The 20,138-nt window shown below is 36.0% G+C and overlaps 1 protein-coding gene across 1 annotated transcript in view; it reads right to left on the bottom strand.

Annotated features, from left to right (window-relative positions):
* Nucleotides 1-3,445: 3,445 nt before the first annotated feature.
* The window catches only part of Fam114a2 (family with sequence similarity 114 member A2), a 32,637-nt gene continuing 15,944 nt past the window's right edge, over nucleotides 3,446-20,138 (bottom strand). Inside the window, exons 10-14 of the mRNA XM_076855739.1 lie at nucleotides 13,356-13,478; nucleotides 12,677-12,816; nucleotides 10,932-11,004; nucleotides 6,966-7,019; nucleotides 3,446-4,755 (exon numbers count right to left, since the gene is read on the bottom strand). Of these exons, the coding sequence (XP_076711854.1) occupies nucleotides 4,621-4,755; nucleotides 6,966-7,019; nucleotides 10,932-11,004; nucleotides 12,677-12,816; nucleotides 13,356-13,478 (525 nt within the window). The 3' untranslated portion in view covers nucleotides 3,446-4,620. The remainder of the gene's footprint in view (nucleotides 4,756-6,965; nucleotides 7,020-10,931; nucleotides 11,005-12,676; nucleotides 12,817-13,355; nucleotides 13,479-20,138) is intronic.

Raw genomic sequence — 20,138 nt, 5'->3', positions numbered from 1 at the left:
TCAATTTCCCCCAAAGGTCACATCTTACAAAACTAGTTTCACAACCCAGATACTGCCATTGATAATGATCCACTGATCTTACTCAGATTCCTTAGTTTTCCTTGTTCTCATTTGTGGGGTACTTGTGTGTCTGCATTTAAATTTACACTACCATGTATAGGTTTGTGTCAATCACAGTAAAGACACTCCATCTCCAGATCCCTCCTGTTGCCCTTTTAAAACCACACCTATCGTCTTCCTTTCCCACCCCATCCCTAACCCTGGAAACTATTACTCTATTCTCCATTTATATCATTTTCTCATGTTAGTTATATAAATGGGAATTGTACAGTATGTAACCTTTTTGTGATTAGATTTTCTTTCACTCTACATAATCCCCTGAGATTCATCCAAGTTCTTACATGTACCAATAATGTGTTCCTTTAATTGCTGAGAGCAATCTATGGTATGGACATACCACAAACTGTTTAATCATTTAAAAGCTGCATCATTTCCAGCATGGGGCTATTACAGAGTTGCTATGCACATTCATGTTCTCCTCTTCCCTTTCTGTCACTAATTGATACAGATGTTCCTACTTCACTGAGGTCCTTGTTCCTGTTGTGGCAAATATGAGTTGTCACCATGTTATCTTTTCTATGCCAAGTCCTAGTGGTTCTGAATAATCCGCCAAGATGCTTTCATATAAATATTGTCACTAGATAAGCACCTCTGGGCCTTTTACTTTAAAGGAATAAAACAGAACAAACATGAGTTTGGGAACCACACAACCAAGGCTCACACTGCAGAGGCTCTGCCACATATACTTGTGAAATTTGAAAGTCACTTAACCCTCTCAATCTGCTTCATAGTCATCATAATAAAGTAGTTAATAGTTGCTAAGATTTCTTTACTGGAAGTTTATGGTCAGTGTAACATAATGGATAGAAGCAGGAATTCTGATACCAAGCTATCTGGCTTTGAATTCTGGCCTCATCACTTTAGGCTCTGTGACCTTGGGCAAGTTACTTAATCTCTGTGTGCCTGTTTTTCTATCTGTAAGTGGCATGTTAATAATACCTGTTCTGTGGACTTGTTATGAAGAATAAATACAGGTAATCAGTACATATAATACATGGTCAGAACAGTGTCTGGCATGCAGTGCTCATTAAGCATTAGCTCATATTGCTATACAGCAGGCACTATTATGCACTTTGCAGATAATTTAATCTAAGAATGACTTTATAATGTAACTATTGTTAAGAGATTGTTTTATAGATAATAAAATTGAATTTAAGAAAGTAAGTCATACTGGATGACACAGTGGTGCACACATGTAATCCCAGCGGCTCGGGAGGCTGAGGCAGGAGGATTTCAAGTTCAAAGCCAGCCTCAGCAATTCAGCAAGACTCTGTATCAAAAATTTTAAAAAGGAAAAAAAAATGCTGGGGATGTGGATCAATGGCTAAGGCCCCTGGGTTCCATTCCTAGTACAAAAAAAAAACAAAACAAAAAAGTCACTTCCCCATTGTCATATGGCTTAGAAAACAAGGGAGCCAAGATTCATATATAAACCTGTCTTTGCACCATCCTGCAGCCCTGCCTCCCAGAGCAGCTATGAGGATTAAAGAGAAAAGTGTATTTAGTCTGTGGTGCTGTCTTTTCAAACTGCTCCATGTGTTGTTTCCTCTTTTAGCTATTGGTGGTTGATGAACAGCAGACGCTTTCATAGTGCTATACACAGTAAAAAATGGCCCTTTAAAATATAAACCACAAAACTAAAAGTAGCAAGGGTTGGGGATATAGCTCAGTTGGAAGAGTGCTTGCTCAAGGCCCTGAATAAATAAAAGTAGCAATTTGAGGGTACTGATGGATGCATCTGCAAACATTTGCTGTGCTGAACTAACTCAACAATCACAATCAGATTTGAAACTAATTCATCCAACAGAGTCATAATTCATTGCAACAGCAGCTGCCTCACTTCCTACCTCAGAGGACATTGCAACTACAAGGTAAAGACTGCTCAGACAAGTAGCACCAGTGCAAACTCCCATGGGACATTCTGCATTTTGCTTCCTCAGCATCAAATCCAGTGTCAGGGAAGCTGTATCCACTAAATATGCAGAACTCTGGTGTGATTCTGGCCTCACGGAGGGCCAGACTGGGATCAGAAGACCTGGGTGCAGGTCCCAGCTGAGCCCACCACCAGTTGTACAACTTCAGGGAGTCACTTCCTCTTATGAGGCCTCACTGTGGATAGCTGTGAACAAGGAGTTTCAACCCAATGTACTCTCTGCTGGTAAAAAAGCACCAAACTATCTTTTTTCTTTTGCATTTATTCTTTTACTTCTTTTTTTCTGGCCTCTCTTCTTCTTTTCCTCCTTTTTTTCTTTTTCTTTCAGCCAAACAACAAATACTTCCTACCATCGGCCAGAAATAATAATGCAAGAAAGCTGGGAATTCAATGGTGAGTAAGCTAAATATGGAAGTCACTTACATGTCTGTTAAAAATGTTAGAATGTTAAAAATATATAATATTTGATTCTTTTTTGAAACTTTTGCTTCAACACAAGCTAACTATGCAGTTTGAGTAAGTCCCAATGACATGTGGGACAGGTAAAGGAAGACCCAGCTATAGTAAACACTTCAAAGTCCAATACTTTAATTCAATAACTATGTAGGCTATTCAGGTTTAATCTGATTTGGTTGAAATTGCTAGGGTCATTGCAACAGTTACCTAGGTGAAACTGGCAGGTAAAAACTTTATGACAAACTACCTCCATTCCAATTTACAAATGAGCTTAAAACTTTTTAGTATATTGCTGCATTCACACTCAAGTTAGAAAAACGACTTGACTTCAGAATTCGTTTAAGAGCACAGCCATGGCCAGCATGTATGGAAAAGGACAAATGTGGGGCTGACAAGTAGAAACAGATGATGGTTTTTGCTTTTGTTTTTTTCATTCAGTTTGCAGTCTCTGTACAAGGGTAAGCCTATCAGAAATGTAAATATCTGGCCAGTTCAACATTGATTTGTAAGAGTGAAGTGATCATGGTACCTTTCTTTGCCTTTAACTCAAAACACGAGAGAGATAAGAGACTACTTGAACTGTTCTTTGTTGTAATTTTCCTGATGATAAGAAAAAGTGATAGTTGAGACATGATGGGACTTTGGCCAGATGATATAATAACAAGCACGGATGGGGTCTCAAGTAAAATAGAGAAATGAGCAGACTGGTGCTTGAGGAGGCATCAGGATGCAGATGGGCAAGTCAGTGGGCAGGTTTTCAGAATTCCTCTTATGTATTAACCAGGGGCTTTGATGACATGTTAACTAAGAGGCTTGAATATTTATGACATCAGCATTTCTGAATGTTTCATTTTTAAGCCTTTTAAGAAAATGCACATATTATAGTACATAAAGTAAATGATGATTTTCATTCTTGACATTTGTGAAATATCACACTTATGAACAGTTCAATTATATTTTATTTAAAACATGTTATAAGATGGGGGGCAGAGCTCACAGAAAAGTTACCTTGAATCATTAAAAACCACAAAGTTGGAGACCTTTTTTAAAAAGAATAGATATCAAAATATATTTTGGTTGTTGAAGAAAGAAAGAGGGCATAAGATCTAGAAGATAAAAGTTGTATTTAAAACCATGCTAAAGAACAAATTAAAACAAAGAAGAAGAAAAATGTGTTAGAGGTTAAATCTTATTATAAATGAATATCACTTCTATGGGACTCTATGACTCACTTTAACAATATTCAAACAACAAAAACCCTACTAACAAAAGAGCCTCAACACTCATTTAGAGTTGGTTGTGACAGGATTTGTCCTGCTTATGGGGTATGCATGAAAAACAACTTAAAAAGAATATCTAAAATATGAAACTGTTTCTCTAAATTGCACTTATTGGTCTTAAATACAGTTGAGGAGAGAATCACCTATGACTTGAAGCTTGTCATCAAGGGATGCGGGAGTCATTTAAAGCCAAAGGGGAATCTGTTATACTTCATTCATGTGCCTGAAAAAGTATAATACTGCAAGTTTCTCCTCAATGTCAAATATCTACTGAGAATTAAAGAGTAAATGAAACTTCCTAGCCATTTCCAAGAATCACATGATAAAGGGTAATCATTTTAGAGTTTATATATGCTCAGTTTTCTTAAAGCCATAGATTTTATTCTAGAAAGGAGAAAGTACATGGCATTAATAAACCAAGTATGTCATAAATTCTAGAATGCCAAATTAAGGGTTTTTTCCCTCCTGTTTTTTACACCAATTTTATCCATGGGCTACAGATTATATCCATGACAAAATTTTTAGTGTTTTGCAGCATGTCAAAAATAGATCAATATCTTTGCCTGAGTGTCCCACTAAAACTTTACCTAGAGCTTATATTCTTGGACTTTCCACGAAGTGTTTTTTCAAATAATATGTCAATAACTGAGAATAGTGTGAGGATTTGAATACTTCAGCCAAGTGAAGAAACAAACTTCCTCTTTAAACCTGTTCTCCTTCCTGAATTTTTATACATTAAAATAACTTTCCTCATTCATTTCTGCAGGGGTACCCTGAAGAAAGTGGCACTTCTTAGCCATCACAAATCTCAGGTCAAATCTTCTCTATTCTTCAATGTTCTGGCAAAGGCCTCTGGACTTGTAGCTCCTGCCTGGGTAATTCCGTCCTGTTCTCAATGAGAGAGATCTGCAGCACAGGTAAGAGTAGCTGAAAGGCATCCTGGATGTAAGAGGCACTATTTGATGCCTGGGGGGGATTGAAAAAACAAGAAAAAGAAAATAATCACAGACATGTAAAATAAATATAAGATAATAAAACAAATCAATATTTGTAATCTAAATGAATTTGTAGCCGGCCAACTAAGATCACAGACCTTACTACTGCAGTATACTCTATTTTAGAGAAAAAAATCTAACTCTTGAGATGATACCACAGTACCAAAAAAGAATTTAGCATTTTTTTTCCCAATTTGCCCATCAGAAATGGTAGCTGTTTGACATCCTGCTCAAACTTGACATGCAAGGTTTATTTATTCCTTAATTGAGTGGGTAGTTTCTGTCACAGCACTGTAGTCAATTACTGAAAGATGCTTTCAGGAGTCTATGAATGAATCCTGCACTTATGGAATTTCCAGCCCATTATGGTAGCTCTTCTTCGATGGCCTCAATGCAATCATTAACACAAGAAAACTGCTCACAAACATAAACAAGGAACACTGCTTTAAAGATGAAATAGTATAGATAGAAATGTCTGTTTGTGAGAAGCACTATGAAATCATTATGTTCAGAGTTTGCCAGACTTCATTTATATCTAACAAGCTCTCACCTTCCAGAAGAATAACAACAGATACTTCATTACACTAAGATAAAATTGTATTACTTCAAAGACAAAAGTGTTTCAAATCTGTAAGCAAAAACAATCAACTAAAAAAAGAAAAAACAAGAGGCAACTCATATCAAGTAAGATTATCTTTTCTGGATTTATCATTGTCTAGTACTTTGATATAAACTTCAATGTGACATTTGACAATACATTTTCCAGCCAAAACACCTCAAAGATCATCTGGTTAGATCTCTTATTTTGCACTTAAAAATAATAAGGTTACCAAGAAGGGCAAATTTCTAATTCAGTGTTATACAGCAAGTCAAAGATGATCAAGGACAGGACTGTGCTGTTGGTTTGCAAAGTTCTTTCAACTCTGCCACTCTGCCATTTACTAAATCTCAAAATTATCCTTTAAAAAATTGTTTAAGCTGAGCTTGGTGGCACACACCTGTAATCCCAGCAGCTCAAGAGGCTGAGGCAAAAGGATTCAGGGTTCAAAGCCAGCCTCAGCAAAAGCAAGGCACTAAGCAACTCTGAGACCCTGTCTCTAAATAAAATACAAAATAGGGCTGGGGATGTGGCTTAGTGGTCAAGTGCCCCCGAGTTCAATACCCAGTACCAAAAAAAAAAAAAAAAAAGAAAATTGTTTAAGTGATCAAAAGAGTTCCTCAGACTGCTTAAAGAAAACTGTGTAGTTAAGAAACTAAAAGTATTTCTTTAATGGTAATTTTTAAATAATTTAAAACTGGAGAATAGTCTAGTAGTATTAAAAAATTCATATTTAGGGGCTGGGGATGTGGCTCAAGCAGTAGCGTGCTTGCCTGGCATGCGTGTGGCCCAGGTTTGATCCTCAGCACCACATACAAACAAAGATGTTGTGTCCGCCGAAAACTAAAAAATAAATATTAAAAAAATTCTCTCTCTCTCTCTCCCTCTCTCTTAAAAAAAAATTCATATTTAAAACCTAACCAATTATCAATATTTTTGTCTTCCCTTCTCTAAGATAAATTATACGTCTTAAACAGATAATCAAAAGTCTAAAGTTGCCTTTACAATTAATTTATAAGACAATTGTTCTTCAAACATAGTATCCAGAAACCATCCCTAGGGAGGCAATACAATCAATCATGGGATGCTTGCACACCATCCCTTTCCAGAGACTTAAACCCTCCATGAAGATTATGTAAACATAGGTACCTATTAGACAAAAAAAAAAAAAAAAAAGTAAGATTGTTTGGAAAGGAAATGACAAAATGTTTTCTTTGAAACACCTCTCCTGCATAAGCTTTAATCCTTTAGAAAGTAGTGCTTGCCTATTTCATCCCTTCATGTTTACCAGCTGGTCTCCAGAAGTAATTTCATTACTGGGAATTATATGTTAAGCTGTCAAGGGAAAGGGACTAAAAAAGGACAGCCAATTGCTCCTTCCAATCCACATTATCCTGCAGCTTTAACTTCTATGCCTTGCAATAAAATACACATCAAACATATACCACTTTGTCCAAATCTGCACCAAACTACTAATCTGGTGAAAAAAAACTCAAAAAGGTCAAAAGCTAAAGACTTAATAATTGAGTTAATTAATACAAAATGCCTTTGGAATCATAGACTTAAAAACAATTATTACTAACCTCTAGAAAGACGGCAGTGATTAATGGGTTCAGGACATCTGCCTTTTCTTTAATCTAGAATAAAGGATACAATGTTGTCAGAAGATAACCTTAAACAACAGGTAGAATATAATCCCACTTTGAAACACACAAATATAAACATAGGATATCTGGATTGAGAGAGAGGAAAATTTCACCTCTGGAAAGTGAAATTTTAAGTGCTTTAAATTTTCTCTATACTCTCTGCTATCCAAATTGGGATTACTTTTCTTGGTAGGTTTTTTTGTTTCATTTTGTTTTGTTTGGTGGTGCTGGAGATTGAACCCAGGACCTTGTGCATGTGAGGCAGGCACTCTATCAACTGAGCTATACCCCCACCCCCTTTATAGTTTTTTTTATAATTTTTTAAAAGTACCCTCATTTTGTATGAGACGGTGGGAAAGGTACATCTGACCACAAACTTTTAGAAAAATTTTACAACAAAATGTATATAGAACATGTGTTCAAAAAAAACTTTTTTTTTTAAAAGACAGGCTGTTTGGAAAAATCTCATTTCATGCAAATAAATAGTGCAAATATAACATGTGTTAGTACTTTATAGCTGATTCACTTTGTTAAAGTACAAAACACTGTGGCTTATACAATTAATTTCAGGAAACCAGAGATCTTTTAAAGAAAATACTAACTCTGGTTTGCACATATACTCTTTCAAGAAATTTCCCCTACGTCTTAAGTGCCAAAATTCCTCTTCTCCCATCATTCTTGTCTTCACAGGACCTCTGGCAAAATGCTGCCTCCCTCCCTCCCCAAGTCCAGCAGTTCCCTCCTTCTCCCCTCCTCTCTTAGACCACAGCAGCCAAATAAGGAACATTTTTATCCCATGACTTGGACCCCAAGGAACCCAAGTTTATGGTTTCAAATATATACACCCAAAATACTAACATTATCTGGAAATTTTACACACACACACACCCCACATTTTGAGCAAATCCCATTAAGCAATTTCATTCCATATTCAATGTTTTCTACAGCACAATTAAACATTTTTAATTTTTCAGCAAATAGAAACAAAATACTAAAAAGAGGGAGAAGAGCTATATTCTAAGATTACCCTTATGAATAATCTAATCTCAAATTTAAGAATTTGGGCCATGTTCTTAATTAAAACAAATTTAGGGCCCCATAGTAACTTTGCCACCACACTTCATACTTACTATAAAGTTATTTTCATTTACTTGATTAAAATGCCCTTGATAAGTTATGCAACCAACCTAGGAGTCTGTAAGAGACAAATGGATGAAGGAAATGTGGTGTATATACACATTTCATAAAGAAGAATGCAATTATCGGAAAATGGATGGAACAGAACTGGAGAATATGCTGAGTGATATAAGCCAGACTCAGAAAGTCAAAGATTGAATATTTTCTCTCATATGTGGAAGCTGAAGAAAATAAAAAGGAATAAAAAAGGGATATCATGAAAATGGAAGGGAGATAAAGACAGTAGAAGGGAATTGAAAGGGAGAAAGAGAAAGGAACGGGGAGCAAAATCTACTCAATTATGCTGTGTCCTTAAGAGTTTACCACATAAATCCAGAATTTATATGTAATTATAATGCTCTAATTAAAAAATAATAACAGAAGAAAGAACAGTAAAATAGAACAAAGGGATCAGTAGAATAGAGGAGGGGAGGTACTGGGGAATTAAACTGATCAGATTATGTGCCTGTATCAATAACACAAAATGAATGTCACTATTAGGTATAATAATACACCAATTAAAATGCCTTCATTTATCCTAATTCATGGTACATGCCTTCAGTAAATTTTTGCAATTCCAATTAAAAAAAAAAAACACAACTTTAATGTTAATTACAGCTCTCTCACTGGCTAGCAACTATACAATATGAATGTTACCAGTGTCTAATTAAGAAGCTATTCTTTAAAAGTCAGGGCAAAAAAAATGGGCTTTTTATTTTATTAAGGTCTATATTTCCAATACAGGTCTCGGAAGCACAAAGCATAATGAAGACTTCATAGAAGAGAGAACAAAAAAGTTTGTAAGAATAAGTTAGACATAACTTTAACTGACTCTAAAATTCATATGGAAATGCCTGGGGTCCAAATGATTAAAATGGCTTGGAAAAGAAAATATTTTTTTGAGGGGGGGTGAGTAGGGGAAGTACTAGGAATTAAACCAGGGCCTAGCACAAACTAGGCAAGTACTCTACCACTGAGCTACATCACCACCCCTTTTTATTTTATTTTGAGATAAGCTCTCACTAAGTTGCCCAGGTTGGCCTCAAACTTGTGAACCTCCTGCTTCATTCTCTTGAATTCTAACCTACCCAGCTAGAATCAAACTTTTTGATTCAAAGTTACATTAATTAAGACAACATAGTATTCACATAAGGATACTCACATAGAAATCAACATAATATAAATGAGAGCCCAGAAAGGGGCCAAGACAATTAAATTGGTAAAAAGAATGGATCAGACAACAGATCAGACACCAAAACTAAAACAAAACTTTTAGAAGAAAGCACAAAAGTAAGTCTTCATGATTTCTTAGATACTATAACACAGAAAGCACAAGTGATAAAAGAGAATACTGGGAATCTGATTTCATCGAGATTTTTAAACTTTTGTGCAAAAGACACTATCAAGAAAGTGAAACCAAAATCCATGGCTGAGAGAAAATATCTGGTAAGAAACTCACATTCAGAAAAAAAAAAAAGAACTCCTATGCATTAATAATAAAAAGAAAGAACAGTCCAATTAAAAAAAAAAAAATAAGCCAGGTGAGCACAGTGGCATGCAAGTATAGTCCCAGCTACTTAAGAGGTTGGGGCAGGAGGGTCACTTCAGCCCATGAGTTTAGGGTCAGCCTCGACAACACAGTAAGACCCCATTTCTTAAAACATGGGGGAAAAGTGCACCAAGGACTCAAGCAGGCATTTCTCCAATGCTGCACAGGTGACCAACAAGTACAAGATAATATGTTCAATATCATTAGCTATTAGAGAAATGCAAATCAAAGTTATAATGAGATACCACTTTATATACTAAAATGGCCAAAATTAAAAAGACAATAACAAATGTTGATGAGGATGTAGAAAAAGGAGAATCCTCACATCACTGGTGACAATGCAATATTGTGCAATCACTTTGGAAAGCAGCTAGGCAGTTACTCAATGGGCTATTATTAACCATACAGCAGAGCAATCCACTTCTATCTACCCAAGAGAAATGAAATGTTCATGCAAAAGGTCATATTTGTTTGTTCATGACATTATTCATTATAGTTAGAAAGTGGAAATACACTAAATGTCTATCAAATGAAGATAAAAAAAATGGGTATATATGTATGTATGTGTGTACATGTATACATATGTGCAAACACATAAATACATATGTACCTCCATAAAATTGAGTACTATGCACTAATAAAAATAAAATGCTAGGCTGGGGTTGTAGCTCAGCGGAAAAGCACTTGCGTAGCCTCTGAGAGGCACAGGGTTCTATTCTCAGCACCACATAAAAATAAATAAAATAAAGGTATAAAAAAATGAAATGTTGATTGAGATATGCTAAAACATGGACAGACCTCAAAAACATTATGCTAAATGAAGGAAATCAAGACACAAAATACCACATTATATATGATTTCATTTACATGAATTGTCCAAAATAGGTATATTTACAAAGAAAGAAAACAAATATGTATCACCTAGGATTGGGAGAGTAAAGAAGAGAAAGAAATGAAGAGTGACTGCTAATATATTATGATTAGCGGGGGGGGGGGGGGGGGGGGGCAGAATGAAGAAAATGTTCTAAAATTCTATCATAATAATTATTGCACATTTCTGTAAATATACTAAAATCCATAGAATTGAATACTTGACACAGCTGAATTTTATAGCACATCAACTATATCTCAATTAAGCTGTTTAAAAAAACAGTTATATGACATTAGCCCATTCTTACCCCAGCAGTTGTTAGGCAGGTGGTGAACTCTTTAGACAGACAGGACAACTCTTTACACAATACAATTGTCATCCTAGAAAATAATGAAGAAAATCAAGAGGGTTCTTTTCTCTCTCACTCTCTAACACACACACACACACACACACACACACACTCTCTCTCTCTCTCTCTCTCTCTCTCTCTCTCTCTCTGTTATATTTAACAACTGTCATAAGAAATCAAATCACTTAAAGAAATGTGACAGAAGAAACTTTCAAATGTATAAATATGCCTATATCAGCTTCCTAATGTAATTGGAGATCCATCTGAGAAGACATTCATGTCTTATAAAAACATTTCCCTACAAAATTCTCTAGAAAGTACTAGTTAAATCGAAGAAAATACCTAAAATGCATTAAAGGACACAATACTTAAAAGACCCAACATTCCATTTAGAAATATAATTAAAATAGAAAATGTTTATGGAAAGTCTTCTACATGCCAGGCACTATATTAAGCACTGGAGATGTGTCAGTAAAGTACTAGTTTGCATGGATTTGAACTTACTTGCTAATTAAGAGGAAGATAGCATACAAACATTACACACACATATTTGAATATGTATACATACATATGTATAAACACATGCATATATGTTACTAGGTGGTGATATGAGCTACATAAAGCAGATAATAATGACTAGAAAATGATGAGCGATGATATTTTAGACTACGATGAAGAAAGGTGTCTCTGAGAAGGTGGCATTTGAGTAGAAAGCTGAATTCTGTACAGGTATGAGATATGCCTGGAAGAACAATCAGAGTAGCAAGAACAGTGACTTTTCACACGATCACAGCTGCGTCACTCTCATCCTTAAGGGTGTTCAAGACAAAACAAAATATCCCCCCATGGGATGTCGTAGAGGGACAATGATGCTGCTGCTGAAGAGGCCAGTCTGGAGAATATCAGTAGCCATTCCCAATTCTAACACATTGGACATTCTTTTTCCTAATAAAAATTCTCATTTAAATAAGGAGATCTATTTAGAAACTACTGGGCCTTTTTTCTTCCTGCTGTGATTACTTACATTATATTTTGAATACTTTTTTCTTAAGATCAGTAATAAGGTCAGAAAAAAAGAATGGATGTGTGACATAGTCAGACCTATGCCTAAATCATAGGTTGCACAACCTGTGCAGATTACTTAACTTTTCTGAGTCTGCATTTCTTCTTTGTTAAAGCTGAACTAATCCCTTGGGTTACTGTAAAAATTAGAATACATGTGAATCCCTCAGCATGGTGCCTACATATAATTAGCACTCAATAACTAAAAACTCAAGTTCTTAGAACTATTTTCTGTTTCACTTATGTCAAATTCCATTCCTATTCACACTAACAATCTGCAAAATACAGTTTTCAGAGCATGAGTTGGTTAATAAAAAAGGGCAGGTTTATAATACAATGGTTCAGTAAAAAGAAAAAAACACTTAAAATGAAAAAACTTTTACTATGCAAATATTATATGATATAAATAGTACCTTGCCGATATAGACATTTCTAAAAATTTTGGAAACTAATTTTATATAACTATCAGGCACCAATAAAAAAAATCTGGAGGGGGAAAAAAATCTTTGGAAATTAAGCCAAGAAAACTCTTTCAGCAATTAGTGCCATTTTATTTACGTATGTAGGTATGTATATACGTACTGGGGATTAAGCCACAGTCCCAGCCCCTTTTATCTTTAAGAGATATTCATTACACTTACTGGGAAAGAGTTTGGCTCCTTTCTATGGCTGTCACTTCCTGCTTCCCACCATGCAGAACTAACGCTGCTGTTTTGTGAAATAGTTCAATAGAGCAGGCAGTCAATTCTGCTAGGCTGCGAATTGCAAATGCATGGATATCCTGGATGGAAAAACAAAAGAAAGCACAACAAAATAAAACATTAGGTTTTAGTTTTTTGTTTTTAATCTGCAAAGCAATGACACCACCTTGCTTCTTTCATTCTGAATCATTCAATATTTTGAAAGTAAAGTCGCTCTTTAATAAGCTTTCTCATCTTCTTCCACAGTAGTGATGTACTTTTACAGCTACAGTCATGACTAAAAAATTTTTTAAAAAAACAGAGGCTCCCCTAGAGTCGGGTGTGACTAAGTTTGGGCCAAAAGATTTACATTAAGCATCTGGTGGCACTTTCTGGGAACTCTCCTTGGGACCAAACTCATGCATCCTTTTGTTGTATTTGTGCGCACGCTTACTTGCATTCTCTCTCTTTACTTCTGTGTTACTTCTAGTGCCTGAAACTAAGATACTACAATTTGGCTTCACGAGGTTGAAATGATGGATAGCAGTTCAACAAAACAGAATGACACTGGGTCCTCAATTGTAATACCCGCATCTCAAATCTATTTCAAAAAATAAAAAAGCTTAGTTGCTTTGTTTACCTCTATTGAATTTTTACTGACTTCTTCAGTATTTTCTGTCTCTGACTGTTTTTCTTCTTCTTCTTTCTTTGCTAATGGTGTGGTCGGAAATGCCCTGATCCATTCGTAGGCAGTACTTCTTGCCTAAATAAGGAAAGGTTATTGCACACCAGCAATTCAATTCAGCTCACCGAGATTATTCTGCACCTACCACGAAAACATTAGCATCCTGGAAGTTAGCACTCTTTTTCTCAGCTGAGCATACCATCTAGTGTTGCAGTCCTTATCTTACTAGGCAAGAACTGTGGACACTTGGCACCGCGTACACTCATTTCTTTTCAAAATTCCCTTGATTCTTTGGCTTTTTATTTCCAACTGAGGTATAACTTACATATAATATACGGGCTCTCTCTCTCGTCCAGCGAGGAGGTCCACGGAACAGGGCTGAGGAGACTGTGGCTGCAGAGTCACTAATCAAGACCTTCAGAGACCAAGCTGGAAGCAGGTCTGATTTTATTGCATAGTTACCATGGATATATACTCAGGCAGTAGCTAGGCAGATTATAGGCAGCCACCAACACAATTTCTTGCTAACTGTGATTGTATGTACTGATCCTACTTGGACAGCCCTTAAACATCATTATCTGGAGTTCTTGCCTTTACTTTCTACATGTTTCACTTCCTCTCTTTGGGCATCTACATTCATTCTACTCCTATGACCAATCGAGGAGCAGGCCGTGGAGCAAGCCCTGGGACAGCAACACATGGCCTCATACCCAGGGATGTGCCTACAGGGTAAGAGGTCTGCCGCTCACACACCAAGCACTAGGGAAGTGGCCTGCCACTCAGATGCCCTTAATGTATGCCATGTATGCAGTACTCCAATGTATTTGTTCCCACAATAATAAAGTGTACAAATCTTCAGAGTACAGTTCAAGAAATGTTACATGTGGGCTGGGGATTTAGTTCAGTGACAAAGCACTTGCCTAGCATGCACAGATCCTGGGTCCAATCACTACCCCCTCCCCCCCCCACACACACACAAAGTTTACATGTATATATGCCTGTGAAAATGAGAATCAGATCAAGATACAGAACATTCCTACCACCCTCAGAAAGCCCACTTACCCTAATTTGTGTAGGACTACTTAAAGCACAACAAATATCAGTTATATTTATCCATGTTGTTTTGTGTATTTACAGCCCATTCTTATTTATTGCTATGTAGTTATGTCATTTTATACATATACCACAATTTATCCATTCTCCTAATAACGAAACTCAATGTGGTTTCTAGTTCTTTGGTTTTTGTAACACCACTATCATCTGGTTCTCCACCTATCTTTATAATCACACCTCCTTAGTCTCTTGTATGTACTGATCCTACTTGGACAGTCCTTAAACATCATTATCTGGAGTTCTTGCTTTTACTTTCTATATGTCTCACTCTACTTCCTCTCTTTGGACATCTACATTCACTCTACTCCAGTGATTTTTAACTATCCCTGACTTGCTGCTGACTCCTAGATTCTTATGTCCATCCCTTACCCCTGCTGAAAACAATGTATTCAAAATGCTTGCTGGAAAGTACTCTTTCTGTTGGAGTTATTCAAATGGGGGTCAAAAAAATCAATCTGAAACTGCTAGTGATTATTTTATCACTACGTGGGAAGGATCCTTAAGAATGAAGCCAAAGCAAAATAAAGCAGAGCCAAGATAGAGGTTCCTGAGTAGAGTCTTGCCTGAAGCCATTCTTGCCCCTTTATTGTCTAGTGTTTTTGGCTACTGAATTCTCCTCTTAGGGAAGTCTGACTTGACTTTCTGTAATTTGTAGATAAAACAGCTAGACTGTGGAACCAACCTATACGCCCTTCAACAGATGAATGGATAAAAAAAATGTGGCATTTATACACAATGGAATATTACACAGCACTAAAAAAATAACAAGATCATGGCATTTGCAGGGAAATGGATGGCATTGAAGCAGATTATGCTAAGTGAAGTTAGCCAATCCCTAAAAAACAAATGCCGAATGTCTTCTCTGATATAAAGCGGGTGACTCAAAATAAGAGTAGGGAGGAAGAGCATGAGAAGAAGATTACCATTAAATAGGGAAGAGAGATGGGAGGGAATAGGAGGGAGAAGGAGAATTGCATGGAAGATGGAAGGAGACCCTCTTTGTTATACAAAATACATGTATGATGATGTGAGGGAGAAGAAAAAGAGAGAGAGAAAGCAGTCACAGTAGATTACTGGGTAAAGAGAAGTGATGGGAGGGGCGGGGAGGGGGGGAAAGGAAGGGCAGAATAAAATAGACACTAGTATTGCTGTATGTATATACGTGGCCATATAACCAATGTGATCCTGCAACCCGTACATGTGGAAAAATGAGAATTCATACCCCATTTGAATCAAATGTATGATATGTCAAGATCATTGTACTGTCATGAACAACTAATTAAAAAAAAGAAAATTAAATGTGGAGGCATTTAAAAAAAAAAAGTTTCCTGGTTTCTCAAGAAGCGTTTACTATCATTAAATGAAAGCATTCAGTTAACTTTATATAGACAGAATATATTTAAGGCTGTAACCTGGTAACAGGAATTTACAAACAACCTTGAGAGTTATTCTAACAGAGAATCACAGGTTTTATTACTCAGTCCAGGTAGGGTTGCGTGCAAGGCTACAAAACAAGTGTATATACAGACATTCATTTCAGGATCCTTGCCCCTATGGCATAGAACCTCTAACAAGAACTTACAGTAATAATCTGGCTGTAACCCAAACCTTCCCTTACTTTAGCATTAACCTCTCAAGTGCACAAAACCAAACAGAATAACCTAAACAAAGGTTCAGAATCAGGAAAACTCAAAGTGCAGAGCAAAATCTGAGATATCTAGCAAGATCACGGTACACAAGATGCAGGCATTTATTCATTCATTTATTACAAATATAGACTGCATACTGTGCTAGGTGCTACAGATTCCTAATGAATGATCCAAACTAGGGATCTGCTCTTCTTTAGTCTTGAGAGGGAAGATAATTGATAAGAAAGCAAATAAACACATACATAAATAAAATAAAATGGGATAATGGAGAGTGTAGGATTAGATGAGCAGACGGTGGCTTGAATTTGAGTGGTTAGGAAAGGTCTTTGAGGAGTAAAATTTGAGCTGCACTGTGGAGGGTAAAAGGGATCAAACATACAAATATTTAGGCAAAGACACCCATAAGCACAGGGAAAGCAGTTTGGTATATTTGAGGAACAGAACAAAGGCCAGTATGGGAAGAATATAGAGGATGGGGGAACATGACAGGAGACGAGGTCAGAGTGGTGAGTTTTATAGAAGAGTGACATAGGAAACTGGAAGGAATCCTAACTGGAAGGAATCCTAATAGTTGCCTAATATTCCAAACTGTAAGTGAAATTCTTTGTAATTTCTTTGAAGAGATAAAATGAGAAAAAAACTAAGGATTAATTTATCTGAGATTTTAAAAGAAAGAAAAATAGGAAGCAATAAAGCCACATTTAAAAAAAAAAAAGAAAACTGATAGCATACATTTAATATATTAAAGGAGATATTTTAGTAGGCATAGTACATACCCAAATGACCTCTCTTATAGTACATTAAGTGAAGTCATTATGAACTACTGTGCCAGTTTAGGATAATTTTTCAGCCTTTTCTAAAACTGTCATCCACTTCCATGATTCAGCCTAGAACTTCCCACTGGTGAGATCTGGAATCTTAGGAGTTAAAAGGCACCTTTGAGCTCAGCTTTTCAACAACTGATTTTTTCCAACTAAGAAATAATATGGCCTGAAGAAGGAATGGGATTTACCAAGGTCATAACATACGTGAGTGTCCAAATGAGAATTAGAATCATATTCCCAGATTCTACTTCAGAGCTCTTTTCCCTTTATCACACATACGGGAACAATCAGACCTTGGCAGATCTTTATCCTACATCTTAAATCTCAATGCCCCAAATTCAAATAGACTGCTTTTAGAGGATAGCTAGAACTAACACACAGATAACTGTTATTTTAAACATATTTGTTTAAAATATGAACATGGAAACTGTCTTTCTCATTATTTCCCTAGCACCTAGATAAATACCTAGCATAATGAAGGTTAACTGAAGATATGCTTGTTTAAGGAACATCAGAATGTACTAGACATCAGCTAGCACCTGTGATGCCATCAAAGTGAGCATTATTCACAATGAATCATGCATTTTTGAAGAGTTTTGTGTATATTAACACATTTAATTCTCATAAGAATTCTATATTATTCCACCTCATAAATAGAGAAATTGAGGCAAAGAAAGGTTAAGTAACTTGCTCAAGGTCACACAGAAAATAAGAGGTATAGAGCTGGGATTTTACATATATGTATAGATCGTGACTTCAAAAATTAAGATTTACGTTAGGAGATAAGATATACATATTTTAAAAAGGTATGAAAAGGGGCTGGGGATGTGGCTCAAGTGGTAGCGTGCTCACCTGGCATGCGTGCGGCCCGGGTTCGATCCTCAGCACTACATACAAACAAAGATGTTGTGTCCGCCAAGTACAAAAAAATAAATATTAAAAAAAAAAAAAAAGGTATGAAAAGCTGGATGCAGTGGTGCATGTATGTAATCCCAGCAGCTTGGGAGGCTGAGACAGGAGGATCATAAGTTTGAGGCCAGCCTCAGCAACTTAGCAAGGCCCTAAGCAACTTAGTGAGACCCTGTCTTAAAATTAAAAAAATTTTTTTTAAAGTGCTAGGGATGTAGCTCAGTGGTGAATTTCCTCTGGGTTCAATTCTCAGTACCCACCCCATCAAAAAAAAAAAAAAAAAAAAGCCATGAAAATACATATGCACAATGTTAAATAGAGTGCTAAGAACATATAGAGTATGTTAATTTTTGTGTAAGAAAGAGATTAGAAAATATATCTGCTTATCTTTACAAAAAAGAAAAGGAAGTACAAGCCAGAAAACAAGGAAGCTGAACATATAAAAAAGAAGGAAGTAGTAGAGACTTGGGAGGTAATTGTACTTTTCTGAGTATATTTTTTGTATAGTTTTGACTTCTGGAAGCACATTAATACTCTAGGGGACAGCAAACAAATCATAAATTCTTTCTGTAGGTCGATTTATAATAGTATGGACAAAACAATGAAATTATTAGAAATGCATTAAATTATTAAGAATATGTGCTAGTATTGTTGGGAGATAAGGTTCTTACTGTGGAAGAAGGTCTAGGAAAAGGCAAGGACAAACCCTGTGGGAGCAGATTAAAATTGGAGTTACTAGTATGAAATCAATTCCTAAAATAATGTACACATGAGCATATTTATGTATCTACACATATACGTGTGTGTGTGTACCTAAGTATATCTCCTAGCTGTACTGACAGAGCCTGGAGACAGACACCCCAATAGCAATGAGGACACTTAGTCTTGATCTATAATACTAAAAAGGAACTGTGGATTCTTGAAAGAATAGCTAATTCCGGGGCTGAGATGGAGGGTACGAGACGAGTCTATACTACCTTGCTATGGGAGAAAATAAAGAATTGATGGGGGCGTGTCACAGAGGAGCCAGCCTAAAGGACAATATGAACATCAAAATAACTGAGGCTGGGCTGGGAATGTGGCTCAAGCAGTAGCATGCTCAACTGGCATGCATGTGGCCTGGGTTCGATCCTCAGCACCACATACAAACAAAGATGTTGTATCTGCCAAAAACTAAAAAATAAATATTAAAATTCTCTCTCTCCGCCACCCCTCAAAAAAAAAAAAAAATAACTGAGGCAGAGTTGAACTGCAAATCAATGAAGAAAAAGTCAAAATCATACCAATAACAGACCAAAAAAAAAGGAAGGAAGAAAACAAAATGGGCACAGAGCTCTTGATAAGAATGAAGAATGCTCAAAGCCAACTGGTAAATGTGAAGAGTGCGCTGAGGCTAGAAAAATAACACTTTGCAATCCTCACAATAAAGACTGTTGCAACAAGAATCATAAATAGAAGCTAAATTTAGGAGGGAAATTATAATGAAAAGTAAGATATTTGTGGGGTCTTAAAGTATATCTCCACAGAAAGCATATTAGAAGCAAATGAAAATAAATTATGATTCTACAAAGAGAAATCAGACAACACATCACCAGTAAGGAGCAGATGGACATCATGAGCCTTTAAATCTGATACCCTGGGCAAGACAGGCCATCCCTTATGGAGCAGTTTGGCCCTAGGAATGCACAACTTAACTTCCAGCAAAAGAAAACATTGGATAAGCCCCAGAAATAAGGAATATTCTATTTTTATAAAGAGAGGGAAGTGTGTATTTTTCAAAAATGTCAATGTCATAAAAGACAAAGAAAGGCTGAGAAAATATTTCAGATTAAAGGGATTAAAAGTACACAACAATTAAATACAAGTCATGACCATGAACTGGCTCTGGTGTCAGAAGAAAATATATGATATGAAGAATATCACTGAATCACCTGACAAAAATGGAATAACAACAACAGAGTAAATGAAAGTATAGTATTAACATTAAATTTACTGAAGATGGAAACTATACTTTAGCTATGCAAGAAGATATTCATATCTTTTTAGAAATATATATTGAATTATTTAGGAGTAAAGAGCTATGATGTTTACAACTTTCAAATGGTTACAAAAATGAGGGGTGCGTGCATGCTTGCATGTGTATGTGTAAGCAGAAATGATTAAGTAAATGAGGTAAAATGTTAACAACAGTATATCTGCATAAAAGGTACATGAACATTGCTTATACTACTTCTACAACATTT

Source organism: Callospermophilus lateralis, chromosome 5, assembly GCF_048772815.1.
Source record: "Callospermophilus lateralis isolate mCalLat2 chromosome 5, mCalLat2.hap1, whole genome shotgun sequence".
In the NCBI taxonomy this organism is placed as follows: domain Eukaryota; kingdom Metazoa; phylum Chordata; class Mammalia; order Rodentia; family Sciuridae; genus Callospermophilus; species Callospermophilus lateralis.
This window is presented reverse-complemented; position numbering and strand designations above follow the sequence as displayed.